The sequence below is a fragment of the Manduca sexta genome, chromosome 8 (genome assembly GCF_014839805.1).
Source record: "Manduca sexta isolate Smith_Timp_Sample1 chromosome 8, JHU_Msex_v1.0, whole genome shotgun sequence".
Classification (NCBI taxonomy): Eukaryota; Metazoa; Arthropoda; class Insecta; order Lepidoptera; family Sphingidae; genus Manduca; species Manduca sexta.
This window is the reverse complement of record NC_051122.1, coordinates 4,129,458-4,147,825: the sequence shown is the minus strand read 5'-3', so window position 1 is coordinate 4,147,825 and position 18,368 is coordinate 4,129,458. Positions and strand designations below refer to the sequence as shown.

The following is an 18,368-nucleotide window of genomic DNA, read 5'->3' as shown; positions in this document are numbered from 1 at the left end:
CGAGCATACAGTCGAAATTTCTCGTTTGGAAGATCACGTTATATGACCCTTGCTTCCAGCACTTCAAAACTGATTAATAATGGAAACGAAAATACAAAAAAAGAAATATTATAGGAAATGAGATTTAGTTGATAAGTTGTCATCTCTGTCGTGCGAGAAACTTCTAAAACCAGGCTTAAAGCATGATTAACAAAGTTGTGTATAACTATTTTCATTTCATATAATTTTGTCAAGGTATCGCGTACAACGCAAGCATAGGAGGTGTTCGAATGTTGGACGGCGTGGTGAATGATGCGGTGGAGGCTAGGGCCCTGGGGCTCAACCCGGACCACATCGATATCTACAGCGCCTCGTGGGGACCCGAGGACGATGGCAAGACGGTTGATGGACCTGGGCCGTTAGCAAGGAGGTTAGTTCATGGGATTTATTTGTTTTTTAGGAATTAGCAGAAAAAGTTCTATGATTTTGTTGTTGATGCAATGCATTATATGGTTATGTAGTAACCAAAACAACTATAAATATTGATTTATAGTTGTTTTGGTTACGTTTTAGACTTTTTCAATTTTGCTACATCTGAATAAAAGATTCTTATTTTGCAATTGAAACTTAAATTAATATGTTGTTAAAAAATAAATTGCAATTTAAAGTGCAGATTACAATATAAATGGAACTGCTTTCTCCTTAGGGCTTTCATCTACGGAGTCACGAGTGGTCGTCGCGGCAAAGGATCGATCTTTGTGTGGGCATCAGGCAACGGAGGCAGGCACACGGATTCTTGCAACTGCGACGGTTACACCAACAGCATTTTCACTTTATCAATATCTAGTGCCACACAAGGAGGATACAAACCTTGGTACCTAGAAGAATGCTCTTCTACACTGGCCACGACGTACAGTTCTGGCACTCCCGGCCACGATAAAAGCGTTGCCACAGTCGACATGGATGGTAGACTAAGAGCAGATCACATTTGCACTGTAGAACATACTGGAACTTCTGCCTCAGCTCCTTTAGCAGCTGGTATCTGCGCTCTTGCGTTAGAAGCCAACCCCGAACTAACTTGGAGAGACATGCAATATTTAGTGGTATTGACATCTCGTCCTGGACCACTGGAAAAGGAAGGCGGCTGGACCATTAACGGAGTTAAGAGAAAAGTGAGCCACAAGTTCGGTTACGGTCTGATGGATGCCACTGAAATGGTCAATTTAGCTGAACAGTGGGTATCTGTACCGCCCCAGCATATTTGTAAGTCGCAAGAAATAAATGAAGATAAGACCATCGAGTCGAAATTTGGCTACACTCTTACCACGCACATGGATGTCAATGGCTGCAGTGGTACTGTCAACGAAGTGCGCTATCTTGAACACGTTCAGTGCAAGATCTCATTGAGATTTTTCCCTCGTGGGAATCTTCGTATTCTTCTCACTTCTCCTATGGGCACTATATCTACGCTACTATTTGAAAGGCCACGTGATGTTGTCAGCTCCAACTTTGATGACTGGCCATTCCTAAGTGTCCATTTCTGGGGAGAACACGCAGAAGGTAGATGGAAATTGGAAATCGTAAACGCTGGAAACAGACACGTGAACCAACCAGGCATACTCAAAAAATGGCAACTCATATTCTACGGTACATCAGTTGACCCGATAAGATTGCGATCGAAAAGGCCGTCCCCTTTAGCGCCTCCTTTTTCTTTTCCCACCGCAGTAGACGGTTATGATTCGATCGGTGATTCTTTTTACAATACTGACGCGTTCGCCAACTATCAAAACTTTCCTAGTTTATTCGCCGCCGGATCTGATCCGGAAAAGGCGGTAGCCCGTCTCGACGGACATAACGTCCCTTCACCGCATGGGGAGAATGTCCTCGCCGATAGTAATGACAGGCGCGTCATACACGAATGTGATCCCGAATGCGATTCCCAAGGATGCTATGGAAAAGGACCTACGCAGTGCATTGCATGTAAGCACTATAGACTTGATGATGCCTGCGTTTCGAGATGCCCACCGAGAAGTTATGCCAATCAAGGAGGAGTGTGTTGGCCATGTCATGAGTCTTGCGAGACTTGCGTGGGTCCGGGACAGGACTCCTGCTTGACTTGCGCGCCAGCACATATGCTAGTAGCTGATTTAGCTGTATGCTTGCAACAATGCCCGGACGGTTACTGGGAAGACACTGAATCGTCGACTTGCCGGCCGTGCGCCGCTCACTGCGCCACATGCTCGGAGCGAGCTGATGCGTGCACGTCCTGCGAGCATCACCTGCTGTTACACGAGGGCAGTTGTCTGGCTTCCTGTCCCACTTCACACTACGAGACTGAAGACTACTCATGTGCTAAGTGTCATGAGTCGTGCGACACTTGTGAAGGGCCGAGGGACGACCAGTGCGTGACCTGTCACCCGTCAAATTACGCACTTGAAGGGCGCTGCGTCGCCACCTGTCCCAGCGGACATTACGCCGATAAAAAACGAAAGGAATGTATGAGGTTAGTGTCAAACGTATTAGTTTTGTTTACAAACTGTTCAATAATATTAGACTTTTGATAAATTAATTAACTAGATGTTTGAACTCAGTCTAATGTAGAGTGTTTTATATCACTTATATTCTGTGAATCCGTTTTTGGTAATAATTATTTTTGTAACTATAAATAATGATAATCCATTATGGATGATTTTTTTGCGGACTCGGGTTCTCGTAAAAATATTTTTATTTTGTCCTCATCAGGCATGATATTTTGCCATCTTTTTCGGTTGCAATATTCTGCATCACCAATCTTTCGACAGGTGTGCAGTAGGCTGCGATACTTGCACGACAGCATTCTGCCTCACTTGCCAGCCAAACTGGGAGCTGAACAAGAAAGACAAATGTGTGCCAGTCGGCTCGGCCAGGTGCACGCCAGGCGAGTACAGCGACGGACAGACCTGCAGGAAATGTCACAGTGAATGCGAATCGTGTTTCGGTGATACGGAGAATCATTGCTTGACTTGCCAGGCGCCTAACTTGCTTCAGGACTACAGGTGAGCTACTTGACTATGAAGGAGTTTTTGTTAAAAAAATATGTTATTTTGTTTTTTTTTTTAATTCTTTTGACAGAAGGATTGGTAATAAAAAGAAAAAGAAAGATATATTTATAACCGCAAGAATTACAATAACAAACATTCATATGATTTGTTTAAAGTAACTGTTTTTATGTCAATCTAAAAAAATGATTTCTAGGTTTAAGTTCTTAATCTCTTCTGTAAGTAAACGATGCGTGTAACAAACAACTCTGAAACATATGTTTGATTTAAACGAATTCTAAAGCGTTCAAATGACAAGTTAATGTGAGTTAAATGAGAAAAGTTTCAAACGTTTGACTAAATTATGATTACATTATAATGTAAAATATTTGACGGTTAAAGACTTTAAAGTTTATTAGATGTACAGTCAGCCACATAAGTAGCTGAATAAACATTTTTAATTTTCGGTAATCAAAAACTAGTGGTGTAAACTATCTTACTAGTGAGAAAGGGCTTTCTTCCCTATTAAGTTACTTTTGCTATTGCTAATAAAAAAATCAAGTGTACAATTTGTACAGTCCTTTATGTGAGTTGGAGTGCAACTTTACTGTGAAAAGATATAGGTTAGGTTTTTTTTCCAAATGATTTCATTTTTTTTTAAGTTGTATTTGCACAAAAATATACGAATATTATTTTAATGACTTTTTTACCGTTAGATTGACGGATGAGTCGAGGTTTCGATTAGGTTAGGTTAGAACAAAACAATAATTATTATATTATAACGTGTGGACCAGATGTGAGTCGGAGTGCAGCCGCGGGTACTACGCGGAGGCGGGGCGCTGCGCGCGCTGCGTGCGCGGCTGCAGCGACTGCGTGTCGCGCCTCAACTGCACCGCCTGCGCCGGCGCGCTGCGGCTGCAGTCCGGCGCCTGCAGGACCGCCTGTGCGGACGGGTCAGTGCTACATTATATATTGTACCAACTATGTTTTCCTTCCTTAAAAAAAAAAGTTACTTTGGGAATTTTGTTGAATAGAACTGAATAGTTTTTAGGGTTAAACGTGATGGCTTAATTTTGCTAGGAAAAAAATATGAGGTTCACTACTATATCATCAAGAACTAATCATGCATGCATTTTCACGGATGGGAAAAATTATATGGGATAGCCTTTTGACTATTGACTCTAAATAAATTTACATGTTTTAATATGAAAAAAAAAATACACAATCTAAAGAAGAAATAAACGATATCATCCTGTCTCATTGACAATTCGATCTCTGATAGTATATAATAATAATAATAATATCAGCCCTGTATTATATACTTGCCCACTGCTGAGCACGGGCCTCCTCTACTACTGAGAGGGATTAGGTCTTAGTCCACCACGCTGGCCTAGTGCGGATTGGTAGACTTCACACACCTTTGAAATTCCTATAGATAACTTCTCGGATGTGCAGGTTTCCTCACGATGTTTTCCTTCACAGTTAAAGCGAACGATAAATTCACAAAGAATACACACATGATTTTTTTAGAAAAATCAGAGGTGTGTGCCCTTGGGATTTGAACCTGCGGACATTTGTCTTGGCAGACCGTTCCACACCCAACTAGGCTATCGCCGCTTTTTAGAGTCTATAGTAATACAAGAGACTTTTACAGGTACTATGCGGATCGCAGCACTTGTTCCAAGTGCTACCTCGCGTGTCGTACCTGCATCGGTCCTCGGAGGGATCAGTGCGCGTCCTGCCCTCCCGGGTGGAGGCTCGCCGCCGGGGAGTGCCATCCCGAGTGTCCTCAAGGTACGTACTCCCATTTTTAAAATCCTTATTAAGGAGGTAGGAATGACTTCATTTAGTAGAGCAAATGGTAAGTGGCATCTAATGGTTTGGGTATTATCATTTAGTACTAGTTGGAGAAATAGTTGGTAATGTTGAGTATAATGCAAATAAACTGGATTGGTTTAGGCAATTTTTGTGATTTATCATAGTTAAATTAACAGTAATTATTGTCTGTAGTGTCTTTTAAACCAGAGGAAATAGGGTCTTCAAATTAATTATTTTTTTATGTCAGAACACATTTTTGCATAATAAAGTAAAACAGAGGTATAGGTAAAGTTAAAAAAAAAACAATTTAAATAAATTATAATTTGATTTACTCAACTTACGAAATAAAGTACATAAAAATACACAAACTGTTCCCACTCAGGCTTCTACCAGAGTCCGGACGGATGCCGCCATTGCCACCACTACTGCCGCGAGTGTTCCGGCTCGGGCCCGCTCCATTGCACGTCGTGTCCGCAGCGGTTCATGCTAGACGGCGGGCTGTGTATGGAGTGCCTCGGCTCGCAGTACTACGACGCGAGCAATGGAACGTGTAGATCGTGTGACGCGTCGTGTAAGACGTGCTCCGGCCCGGGAGAATTTAGTTGTACAGGGTGCTCGCGGCCTTTGAGGTTGGACAGGTGAGTTTGTTTGTTTTGGTTTTTAATTTTGTACATTTAAATTTATTATATTAGTTATATTGCCTTGATAATAGATATAGCAATAAGTCAGAAAAGGCTTTTCTGCTCTATTACATGGTAACTATATTATCCTTCTTTTCGTGCTGTCCTTTTTTTACTCACGCAGCGTTATGGCCGGTGGCACTGGGTGACGTCACATTTCATTACTACTGTAATTTGACAGCTTCCCTTTCCACCAAATTTCAAAGCTTTATATCTTATTTATTATTGCTTGGATTTTGAAAATTATTTTTCCGATATATTTTGCAAGAAATACATTTTTGATAGTTTTTTCTAAAAAAAGTCATAAACTACCCTATTATATAAGTATGGAAATATAATTTGGCAGTCTTAAAGTCTATGCGATCGCAAATATATTTCAACGTCTGAAATGATCCGCATCACAGCTTACCGACCACCTTCTGAAGTTAGTCGCTATTTACTGCGATGGCGGGTTTTAACTCCCAAGTACCGTATAAAGCCGGATTATAGGTAAAGGCTGCGACACACGTAGGTGAGTTTGTACTACTGCGTATAAGACCACAATTTATTCTTCATTTTGTGAATGTCGACTTATGATGTAGGTAAGGTATTTTATTTGTGAGAGAGATATAATTATAATTTATGCGGTTATAAAGGCAACATTGTATATTGTGGTTATCGAAAATAAATAAATGTATTGAAATAATTTATTTGAAACTGTAAAATGTTATACATTATTTACATTTCGTCAATATTAACTCTACCACTAGTTCAGAAAGCAGTTCCACCAGCGAAGAATGGAAAATAAACTCTAGTGTTGGTCTTTTGAAAATCAGTTCAGGCATCTACTAAATATCCATTTTTTTTATTAGGACTAAAGGATTAATTCTATTTTATCGCGTGATGGGGCTAACTTATCGATAATTTGGGTGCAAATTTCAATGCACTGTGTCGTGGACAGCAAACAACTTGAGCACACTACCGTGTGGTGGTTTTTTTTTGTACATAGGTGTAGAGACAAAATCCATTACGTGATAGTGTGCTTTAGTTGTTTGCCGCTTATAATAATATTTCTATGTTTACGAATCGAATAACCCAGACATTTTTTATAGTCCGACTTGCGAATCCCACCCAAAAGTTTCACAATCTCAGTCTGCTGTCATTAAACCAATGAGGCAATATATATTGGCTATAATTTTATAAAATATTAATTGTACATGTAGATTATAAAATTTATTTCTCTTAAATATTTTCAGTATATTCCGAAAGAAAATTCACTACAAAAATACCATTCATATACATTTCAGTATTTAATTACAAACTAAAGTAGATTAGATTTAAAAAAGAGCACAAACGTATAACAACGTACAGGTGACGTATGTGTACGTACAAAAGCGCGGCGTGACGTCACGAGACGTCGAGTGACTGTCGAAGCTAACACAAAAAGCCCGGCCGACTGGAGGGCTCTTGACGTCGGCTTTCCCTGAAGCCTAGTTCGGACTACGCTAGTATTTTAGTCAGTAGCGAATAAATTAGTAACAAAACGTGTTTGATCACAGAAAAAAAATCACAAATAGATTAGTGCAGACATGCTTTTTTTTAGTAAACATCCCTGCAGTCGACACCTAAAGAACATGCGAATGGCATACTAGAATCCCCTGTTTTAGCGACTACAGAATCCTAAGAAGAGTTGGGAGGGAATATGGAGGAGGGAAGCGTGGAGGATAGGAACTCTTTAGGAGCGGGGCCCTTATAGGCCACAATGTGAATTCACTATGTGGTATACAAACTTAACTGTGTGTGTAGAGCCGCGACAAGTACCCCCCGTCTATAGGCGTACATTTGGTGTGGAGAGAGAGCGCACAAGAATTGCCCCAGGGGAGAGAGCAGCCATGTTTAGCTACTAAATTGCTCGCTACGACTAAAATAATAGCGTAGTTCGAACTAGGCTTTAATACAGCGAGCGGACTGAATGGTCTGGAATCTCCAATAGATAATAATAAATTTAGTTTTCGATTTCTCCCCTATTACTGCAAAGATATTGGACTTAATGGTAAGTATGATGTCGACCGACGGAATATGTTGTACTTGTATGATCGCTAAAACTATGCCGGTCTACGTTTATAGTACCTATAAAGGTTATGAAATAAATTTTATTTGATACTATGGCTGAAGATGTTGCGCAGTTTATATTATGGTTGGGTAGTAAATTGATTTTATCTCTTTGTAAACCATCACACAAAATGATGCCACCATAGCAGCTTGGTAAACCAGGCCGGCATAATTGTGGCAACCGTTGTGACAGGCGTCCCTAGTTGGTCCATGTTACTGGACTGCACTGCACCATCCAGTGTAATCATTGCTGAATGTCACTTTGTCGGCAGATTGAACAATCAGTGCGTGCCGTGCTGTGCGGAGAGAGGGACGGCGAACTCCACGCCGGCAAACGACTGCTGCCATTGTCATCCCGAAAGTGGTGAGTTAACCCATTTATGGTCGGAATGTTTGCCGGCAAACATGACAGCTACATGACATTACGCGTGTCACGGGAATATAATCTCATTATTTACTACATAATGGTCATAAATCGATCACATCGTATTTTTCTCCTTTTGGATTTTATATAATAAACTAGGATTTGATCGTGGCTTTGTCCGGTTGAAAGGAATTTTCCGGGATAAAAGTTCCATTACATTTTCCCGGGATAAAAATAGTCTATGTCCATCCCAGGACTGCAAACTAAATTTACCAATTTTTTTAGTTCCTGTGATTAGCGCGTTCAAACAAACAAGCAATTTCTTCAGCTTTATATATTAGTGTAGATATGTATAACGATTGGTAGTGGCATGGTGTACCACCGCCAACACTGCCAACTTCCTGACTCCAAGCCACAATTCAGTAATTTTTAAATTGTAAAAACCCAGTCACTATTATTTTCTAATGAGCCACTTATAACCCGAAAATAAACCTAGAATGTTCTTTTTCTGTCATGGGTGTGGAATTAGGGCCATCCCACTTCTCAACCCACTATCCACCTGTGTTATGTTTAAATTCCACGGCACGACTCCTCTCTTGAAACTCAGAACAGCTAATTAGTATAATTAAGTAGTTTTATTACTTGAAAAGGATTTCTTCGCTTCATTCGAGTTGACAAATAAAGAATAATGTTTAAATTATGATATTTTGCTGTTTAAATCACAGCTGAATGAAAGCATAAAGAGTATAAAAAGGTTTTTTCGCTTTGACACCCTCCACCACAACTCCTGTAAGCCAAGATTAGCAATGGCGCGCATTTAATGACACATGTTATGCGAGTAGTAATCTATATTTAATTACATTTTAAAATCAATTAATATGATGTGAATAGTTAAATAAATTTGAGCTTTTCTTTCTCAATTCGGAAAATTGCCAGATTTTCAGATGTAAGCGATGTTAATTATCTAAATGCTTTTCGAGTTAACTTTGACGGACCGCTTGTCACAATATTTACCTTCAGCTTATGCGAAAGTAAAATTCGTAACATTAAATGTGAATAAATATATGTAATAATAATATCAATAGAAGCGGCGATAGCCTAGTTGGTTGTGGAACGAACTGCCGAGACGAATGTCCGCAGGTTCAAATGCCAAGGGCGCACACCTCTGACTTTTGTAAAAAATAATGTGTGTATTCTTTGTGAATTATCGCTTGCTTTAACGGTGAAGGAAAACATCGTGAGGAAACCTGCATACCTGAGAAGTTCTCTATAGGAATTTTGAAGGTGTGTGAAGTCTACCAATCCGCACTAGGCCAGCGTGGTGGACTAAGGCCTAATCCCTCTCAGTAGTAGAGGAGGCCCATACCCAAAAGTGGGACTGTGAATAATACAGGGCTGATATTATTTTTATGTAATAATAATACCAGCCCTGTATGATGCCTGTCCCACTACTGGGCACGAGCCTCCTCTACTACTGAAACGATTAAGGCCTTAGTCCACCACGCTAACCTAATGCGGGTTGCCACACTTCACATAATATTTAATAAGTAAAATGTATGTAACGTTATATCACTACATAGTATAAAACAAAGTCGCTTTCTCTGTCCCTATGTGTGCTTAAATCTTTAAAACTACACAACGGATTTTGATGCTGTTTTTTTTAATAGATAGATTGATTCAAGAGGAAGGTTTATATGTATAATAATAACATCCATTAAATAGTCAGCATTGCACCCGTGCGAAGCCGGGGCGGGTCGCTAGTGAATAAATAAATAAATAATAATTCCGTCGTACTAGGGGAGTGTATAAACTCTTCGGTGGCGGGTAAGCGTCGCATCGCGGAGTGGGGCGCGCTACACACCGAGTACAGCTCGCGCGCGGCGCCGAGCGTCGCGATCGTAGTCGTGGCGGTGTGTGTGGCGGCCGCGGCGCTGTTCTTCGTTGTTCTCTCTGTGCTGCAGGTAACAAACATTTTTACTATGTAATTCCTGTTTGATGTCGTGTGTTTTGTCTCTTGGTGTGCGTTCAGCGTTCGTGAGCATTGAAAATTGACAGAATTATGACGTCCCGCTATACTCGATGTATAGTTAAGGCTGCTACATGTCCGGAATTCCCCGGTTTTGTCCTAGTTTGAAGGGCGTCCGAGGGGCAGGGGTTTTCAAAAAGTGTTTGGTAAAACCTTCTTTTGTTGTCAGGGGCAATAAATTTTTTTATAGATAGGCGATAAATTGAAATAAATCTTAGTAAAAAATAACGCTTTATAAAGGAACATAAATTAAAAAATTATAATAATGTTTTTATTTTGTATATTTCACCCAAATGTCCGGGATTTTTGCCGTGTTTATCCGACGTAGGCAATTTAGATTATGGTATCCCTGTGTATAGTCAGCCTTGAATGTATGTATATATGTGTGTTAAATGTATGATAACAAAGTAATTCATATGAAACGTTTTCCAGTCAACGTAGAATACATTCATTCAAAGCTACATTGGCCGAGTGAGGAACACAACTCATTCGAACTGGGCGCAAATAAATTTCAGTGTAACGCGTTCACTTAGTGATTAGTCGGCAACGGTCTGCCGGCTCAGCCGCGATTAAAATGATTGAGGACCGGCATCGATGCCGGACTAATCCAGACCGGACAAGTTATAATAAGCTTTAGGAGCCTAGAGACCGTCGCATATATGGCGGAGCGCAGCGCAGAATTATTTTTACTGTCTAATTATTATCGACATTGTGTCATTGAAATAATATTTAAAATCGATTAACAAAAAAATGTAATTCAATTTATTATTGAGTTAATGGATTTGAACATTATTACAATAAAGACAATGTCGATAATAGTTTGACAGTAAGAAAATCTCCGTGTCGTGCTTCGCCTTATGGCTGCCATACATGCTACGGTCCATCGGAAAGGTCCACCGGTGCAGGTATGCCTGCGCTGGTAGACCGAAATGTGTGTGGGAATAGACCTGTGCAGATTTTTGAGCCTGTGCAGGCGACCGGCGCAGGATCGAAAATCAATTCTTTCAATTGATACCTGCGCAGGCACACCTGCACAGATGACCTCTCCGATAGACCGTAGCGTGTATGGCTTATATACGCCGGCACTAGGAGGCGAACATGCCGCGTGCGCATATTATTGTACAGTTACAATAGCTTTATACAACAGTTTTCTTATAATTGTAAGCGTCGTTTTTGTAACATTTCTTGAAGATACGTTAAATATTCTGCTTAAACATCAGTTAGTACTTACATTAATTAATGCCAATGAAATATTTTAATTCTGATCTAGGTCGAATTTTAAACTGTCCCAATTTAAGAAAAAATGCAATTAAAAAATAATTTTTGTGTTAATAAAACGTGCATATATTAAATAATTTGCTACAATTTTATGTACTGAATGAACACTACGGTATCGAGGATTATTTTAAACCGCGCGTATAAATAAAATTGATACGCTTTGTGCGTTAAATCACTATGAAAATAATAATGTCGAACATGCGTTAAACCGAAACGCCGACTTAGCTTTGTTCCTGACAAAATTCGGTTAAAATCTGCCACACGATCACTTTAGCCGTCGCGTCGTTGAATTTATAAATGCCTGACAGTTTTCATCGTTTGTGTTTCATGCAAAAAAAAAAATCGTTTTGCTGAATCGGCTTTTATACCCGAGATTTACGTTGCGTACACTGTAAAATGTACGTTCGGTTTCAATTACTTTGAATATAAATAAATTCGTACACGTTTTATTACGATAATATTTTAAAATATTTTTTTAACGTAAAACAAATTACATGTCTGCTATAGAATTTACGATGTGGTGGTTTATCGCGGGCATCTCTATTTGCTTTTCCCGTTGTTTGATGCCGTGTCAATATATTCTGATATTTTAAAAGTTATACGCGTAACCATATTTTTGTAAGCGATATCTTTTCATATTCGAATGAAATATGAATTCATTTAACCTAGTTTCACTATTCGAATGATTGAGAGTATTCGAATACATTTTTCTGCTTTCGACGTGGTTGTCGAATTGTCTTTTAACTTTATTGTTGCTATGTTTTAGCATTGATACGTCGTAAATTTAAAATGTAGTGTATTTTAATAATTTAATGCAGTTTTAAAATGCGTATTAACCATGTCTTAACCATCCCCTTATTACATAAATTAAGAAAAACATATTTTAAATTTATAGGTATTATTGATTTGTTTGCAACCATACGTATGGCATGAACATGAAAAACAATATATTCAGTGAAATTGTTACCAATTTTCCTTAGCATTTTTCTAGGAATCTTCAAGATTCGACAGCCAAGATTCGAATTTCGAAATTATGACAACAATCCATTCGGAATATTAACAAAATGTTTCTTTCCAGTGGCGAAAACCACGTGAAAAGAATTCGCGTGCCCGCGGCATCGTCTACTCACCGCTAGCGTACACAGACGATGGTGAAGTAACAGTACTGACGTCACACACCGCGTTCCCCGTACGCGAGAAAGAGATAGACGCGAATGCGACCGAGATGCAACACGAACACGAACCGCTCCTCGAACATTCCACATAGCGCACGCTGTGATTATAGACGTAAGTTGGATGTGAACTTTATATCAATGTTTTTAAGGTGCGATTTCGAACACAATTGTAGTAACAAACTTAAGTCACCATTAGTTCTATGATTTTTATGACTAAAATATTATATTATCGGATATCACATCGAATATTTACTTACTATTTTAATGTAAGCGATATGCGGCTACAATAGTGTTTGGAACCGTACCTTTACCGTAATGTGCAGTAACTCAGTTGAATTGAAAATTGGTTCCTGGTTATTAATAAAGGCAGCTAAATTGACTAATGAACTCAATAATTACCACCGACGTTACATAGTAATAGAGAATATTAATTAGTGATGATCAAAGTGCCAGATGGGAAGATAATTTATGGTTATCTAATGTATTCAAATGTAATATCTCTTTCATTGAATGAAAATCGAAAACGAATGCCAGAGGATTAAAATATTACCTATTACATTATCGATAACTAAAAAATATTAGTAACAATATATTAATCAATAACCTTAATCGAGATTTAGTCGTTAATTAGAAAATGGACTCATTAATCCTAATAATTTCGTATTGAAACCTTTTTACGTATTGATAAGGTTCAAAATGAGTTACTGTACTTACGTATATTTTATGGATCTACAATAATTCTAAAGTATTGCCAATCATTTTTGGTCACAGCCAAATACGTATTGCATGTCGACAAAAGGACCTTTTAAACGTGTATGCCCGTTATTGTCTATAATAATGTTAGAGTGCATAAGATTACCGTTATGTTTTGTCCTTGTCACTCTCTGTACAGAAAAGAGAGATGAAAGATTTCTGCATGTTCTTAATTTCGAAAAAGACAATTAGTTCTATTGTTTGAATTATTACGAAACTTTCTTTACTATATACTACGATTCTTCCGACTATTTTGTATTTGCGATTTATTTTTTCGATATAATGCTTATTGCTGGCAACATTCAGTTTTGAAAGCGTCAGTTAATATTAACATGTATTCAATGTGCAATACTGCCATCACAAACATGTGTAACGTAAAAATATTTTTAAAACGATTTATGACTTTCCAAATTACAGTACGGCGAGTCAAGTTTGGTCTGAAGATAGGCGTTTCTTGCATTGTCTATTCTTGTCGCCATTTTCAATAAGACAATAGCCCGTGACCAACTTCAGACTGTTTAACTTAGACCATTCGTACTGTTATTGTATTTGTTGTTCAAAGCGAGGAGTCAACTGTTTGTGACATGACCGCTATTTTATAATGTAATATAGCTAGTTGTAAATTGTAAGTTTGAACAAAAAATGTTTCGATTAACGACGAGGTGGCGCGCCACGGTCGTTCGTTTGTGATACTGGGACGTTTAGTGCTAATTTCGTGGTCTTGTTTGCTGATATTTTTAATCTGTGCCCCTCTGGTGTTTACTGAGCTTTTTCTTTAGCGGTTAGAGGGCGCACCGGGGAAAGGGTATAGCAGTTTGCAATATTAATATCTGAGCTAAGTAATGAGTTCGCAAAGAACATTATTTTCGCCAAGTTGTGCTATATAAACGTATAAGAGCTTGGAGAATGGTCGTGAATTAGTCCCATTTTAATTTGTTCTGCTTTTTATGGGTTCATTCCTTCTGAGGAAAGTGGAGCGCTCGGTAACTGGGGGTTTCTTTTGCTTATCATATTCCATTGTGCTGTAAACGTTTTTGGTGCACAAAAGGCTCACTCCTATACATAAATGGTCAACTTTTATCGAGTCGAGATCTTTGTAATTAAATCTCTTGAGTGCTTTTCTTTGTTGGTTCTTGTGTTTTAATATCGCGTGACATCAGCAAACGAGGCCACAGTCAAGTCATTGATAAGTCAAGCCATAGTCAATGCCACATGTTCTACGTAGACACGCGCTCCCCTACACTGACAGGCTCTCTTGTGACGTCACAACCACACTTGTATCGTATATATTTAATCGTAATTAGTCGATAGGTTCAACAGTTACCAATAGAATAAAAAAATAAATTGTACAATTTAATTCGAACATTATCAATTTTGACAATAGTCGATTTTTATTTAGGTGAAAATTTTCATAGATAGTTTTTATAATTATTAATTCGTGGCTTGTCATAATTTACATTTTATACATAAGTAGTGAAGCTCTTTCATTTAGTTTAATATTAAACATAATTAGTTATGAAAATTATACATTTATTTTTCCGCATCTATCGGTCGCGGTATAGGTTATAGATTTTGATTTGTATTTAAACGAATGAAATTGTCACAAATTTTAAACGTTCAAGTATTGTATAAAGTCTCAAAATATACTATTTTATATTTGAAATAATGTCAGATATAATAATAATTATATTGTGATAATAACTGTAAAGGCACGCGCCGTGGCAATTTAGCCGCATTAATTTATATCCGAAGTCAAAGACGAAGTGTTACCATATACCATCACAAATGTATATAAAAGTTAGGTAGATTGTTGAATTGTTAATGAATAGATAAAGAGTATCGTCAAATCCTATTTGACGTAAACTAAATGCGAGTAAGCAATCGTTATCAAATTATACGTCCGATTATGTAAAGTTTATTAATCGATTAAATGTTTATCGATTGATTTATGTTTTGACCTCTCAAACGCGTACTATACGAGTGTTATTGACGGTTGAATTCAAATCGATTTTACTCGATACTCGTGCTGAATGAAACAATTGAATTCCAATTAATCGATTCGGCCCATCGGCGTTTGAGAGGAATTGATTATACAATTTGTCGTTTATGTTTCAAGTTTCGTCAATTAAAAACAAATACATAATAATATGACGTAATTTATTGTGAAACGTAAATTTTGAATTAATTAACTGAGTATATTAGATTTAATGGAAAACCTTTTGACATCTGATTTGCCGTATTTTTGGTGCAATATTGTAATTCAAAATTTTAAGGGAAACTATAGTTGGTGTATCGCAATTTTGTAATTTGTTTTAATGGCAATCATTTTAATTAAGAATATATTTTTGTATGAAACATTCTTATGTGCAATTAATATTTGTAATAAAAAATGAAGTCTGTGTCATGAGTTTTGTTTTATTTCTTGTGTGAAAGAGAGAAGGAGAATATTACCTGTGGAGATAATATACAGGGTAATTTTTACATTGCGTTACTTCATGCAACGACATATTTATCCTGACGTCTGCTAACATTGTGCCAAAAAACATACATTTTGTTCATAGTTATTTTTCAGAGTTTTTGATAATTGTAAGTGTATTTATGCCTGAAAGTATGATGTTGCCGCTCCGACACTTTCTCTTCGTATAAGAGTAATGGTCTTAGGTAATGTAAAAATAAAAATATTTTTTTATTAATATTTATTTATTGCGAAACTTAGGTACACTTTTTACTATAAATCAGGGGTTAGTTAAAATGTTTATTCTCAAGAAGTCAAGTATATATATGGTTACATTTATTAACGTATCATAATCACTCTGTATTCAGTTGTTGGCCACAAGGATCAAAATATAATACATTAAAGCAGCGATAAAAGATAATACCAACAAACTCTGTAATGGAAAAACTTACACACAGCGGAATTCATAATCAAAAGAAGTAAACTGTAACAGTTCCTAAATCCAATTTCCAGTTTAAATGGTTATATAGGTTGCAATTTTGAGACAGATTTTCCCGGATTTCGTGGTTATAAATTCCCCACCACACATTATACGATATGTCAAAGCATGCACGTAAATAGACGTATAATGACCGGTTATTTCCATGATTAACCGCACGAAGAGATTGATATCGGCTATTGGCGTTATCAGCGGCTGCCCGCGTCCGCAGCGGCATTCGTGGCCATTACTCATTAAGCTGAGTATCCGGCCTTTATTACAACTATTTAGCACATTTAATTATCGAAATTCCGAAGCTATATTTTTAATGCTTTTGATGTTTTAACTTTTTTGGCAAATTTCCTGATTGGATTAACCAAAAATAACCATTGTTTTCTTTGGTTTTGTTTACTGTAATACGATATGTAACCACAATATAATAGTAGCCTTAATTGTGAAAGTTCTTGATGGATAGTGATAACCTCGCCTTAATATCTATATTGTTTCTTTTTTTTAAGTAGGTGTCCCTGCAGCCAACTTCGGGGTAAAACTGCGAATGGGATACTGAATCCAGCTGTTTAGCGCCTGCAGATTCCGGGTGAGAGTTGTAAAGGAATTTTAGGGGAACGATAGAAACACTCTTTTAGGATGCGGCCACATAAGCAACTGAATAAATTCAATCATTATGTCATGACTCCTGGAGGTACCTGCCGGACAACTGAAATAATATATTATTAAGAAGTTCATTAATATTTTCCCCTTAAATTAGAAAGTCATGGACCTCAACAGTTTCCTGTAAATGCCAATAAATTAAATTTAAGAACAGCATTATATTAAATAAAAAGAAAATATATATTAATATTATAAAATTACATAATTATTAACGTAACGCAATATTTAAAAGTCATTATTTTTTTATTTTTTGTTTCTTTCTTCTTTATAAAGTTTCCTTACAACACAAACGAAATTCAAACAGCCAATACATCGGGACAAGGGATTTCAGGTGAGACGCGTATTACCGTCCTACGACGCACCGTTATTACTCGCATATATTACGGCCCAATATCACAATATTTGCATAGTATTGTCCCCTGGTCGCTACATTAACATTTAGACTACATTCGAAACAGGGAAATACGTGGCTTGTTTAATGGAATCAATGGGTTTATGGGATTTCGATTGGAGGAATGTAGTGTTTTTTGTAGTTTGATTAGGAAGCGCCTACAAAGAAATACTAGCAACATTACTCAGAGTATTAAAGCTTTTCAGTTTTGGTAACTTGAATCTGGCTATTTAGATTAGTACATAGATACGACTGCCGTGAGGTCCTGGGTTCATACACCGGGTCGAATAAAGTCGGATTTTTCCTACAAAGAAATACTAGTAACGTTACGGATAGTATTAAAGTTTTACTTTTTTGCTAACTTGAATCTGGCTATTTAGGGTAAATACATAGGTACGACTGCCGTGTGGTCTTGGGTACATCACCGAGTCAAATTAAGTTCAATATTTCTCAATCAATCCGGAGTCTAAAGTGCTGGATACATCGTAATAGAGTCGTTCCTGTTACATGGGAATTAACTTTCTTTACATGGTCATTGAAAATGAAAAAGAAAATTTTGCAAATATCTATCACATAAGAAAAGCTGTTAGAAATGTAACGCTGTAAAAATACGTCATCCGACCAATACAACGCGAATGTAATCGCGTAGTTTGCGAGCCTTTTATTGATACTCGCATTTGCGACACATTCGACTCTGGATGCTCACCACTACTGCTCAACATTTAATTATAAACCCTATTCCATTTATCGTAAGGTGTAACAAGACCTATTAATCTATCAGTACATTTGCTGCAACTCTCTGATCATCGCCCGGGACCGCGTTCTACTGAAAAACATTTTATAAACTCGACTACTGTTAACTTGTATAACCTCTGGGCAACAATCTTCGGCGCCCTTACTAATGTTCTAGATATGTCTTTTCGATAGCGCCTTAAATGTGGACAATAGTTTCGAGTTTTTTTTATTGCTTTCAATAATGAGATGAGCTTGTCGTTCGCCTGATAGTAAGCGATACGACCGCCCATAAACAGTAGAAACATCATCCAACACCTTAAATTACAAAGTCTTGTTTGGTATTCCACTGCGCTCGCTATCCTGAGACGTGAGATGTCAATTCTCATTATGTTCAGTAGTTACACTGGCCAAAATGTCCTTCAAGTCAGAACACAACAGTGACTACACACTGCTGCT

At 37.7% G+C, this 18,368-nt stretch overlaps 1 protein-coding gene across 4 annotated transcripts in view; it reads left to right on the top strand.

The window, feature by feature from the left end:
- LOC115442728 (furin-like protease 2) overlaps positions 1-15,396 on the top strand; it is a 306,129-nt gene extending 290,733 nt beyond the window's left edge. For all 4 annotated transcript variants that reach the window (XM_030167873.2, XM_037436542.1, XM_037436541.1 and 1 more), the window contains 9 exons: positions 235-409; positions 686-2,482; positions 2,781-3,014; positions 3,791-3,949; positions 4,651-4,790; positions 5,197-5,452; positions 7,858-7,949; positions 9,747-9,910; positions 12,332-15,396. In XM_030167873.2, coding sequence (XP_030023733.1) covers positions 235-409; positions 686-2,482; positions 2,781-3,014; positions 3,791-3,949; positions 4,651-4,790; positions 5,197-5,452; positions 7,858-7,949; positions 9,747-9,910; positions 12,332-12,520 — 3,206 coding nt within the window. In that variant the 3' untranslated portion in view covers positions 12,521-15,396. The remainder of the gene's footprint in view (positions 1-234; positions 410-685; positions 2,483-2,780; positions 3,015-3,790; positions 3,950-4,650; positions 4,791-5,196; positions 5,453-7,857; positions 7,950-9,746; positions 9,911-12,331) is intronic.
- The last annotated feature ends 2,972 nt before the right edge of the window (positions 15,397-18,368 follow it).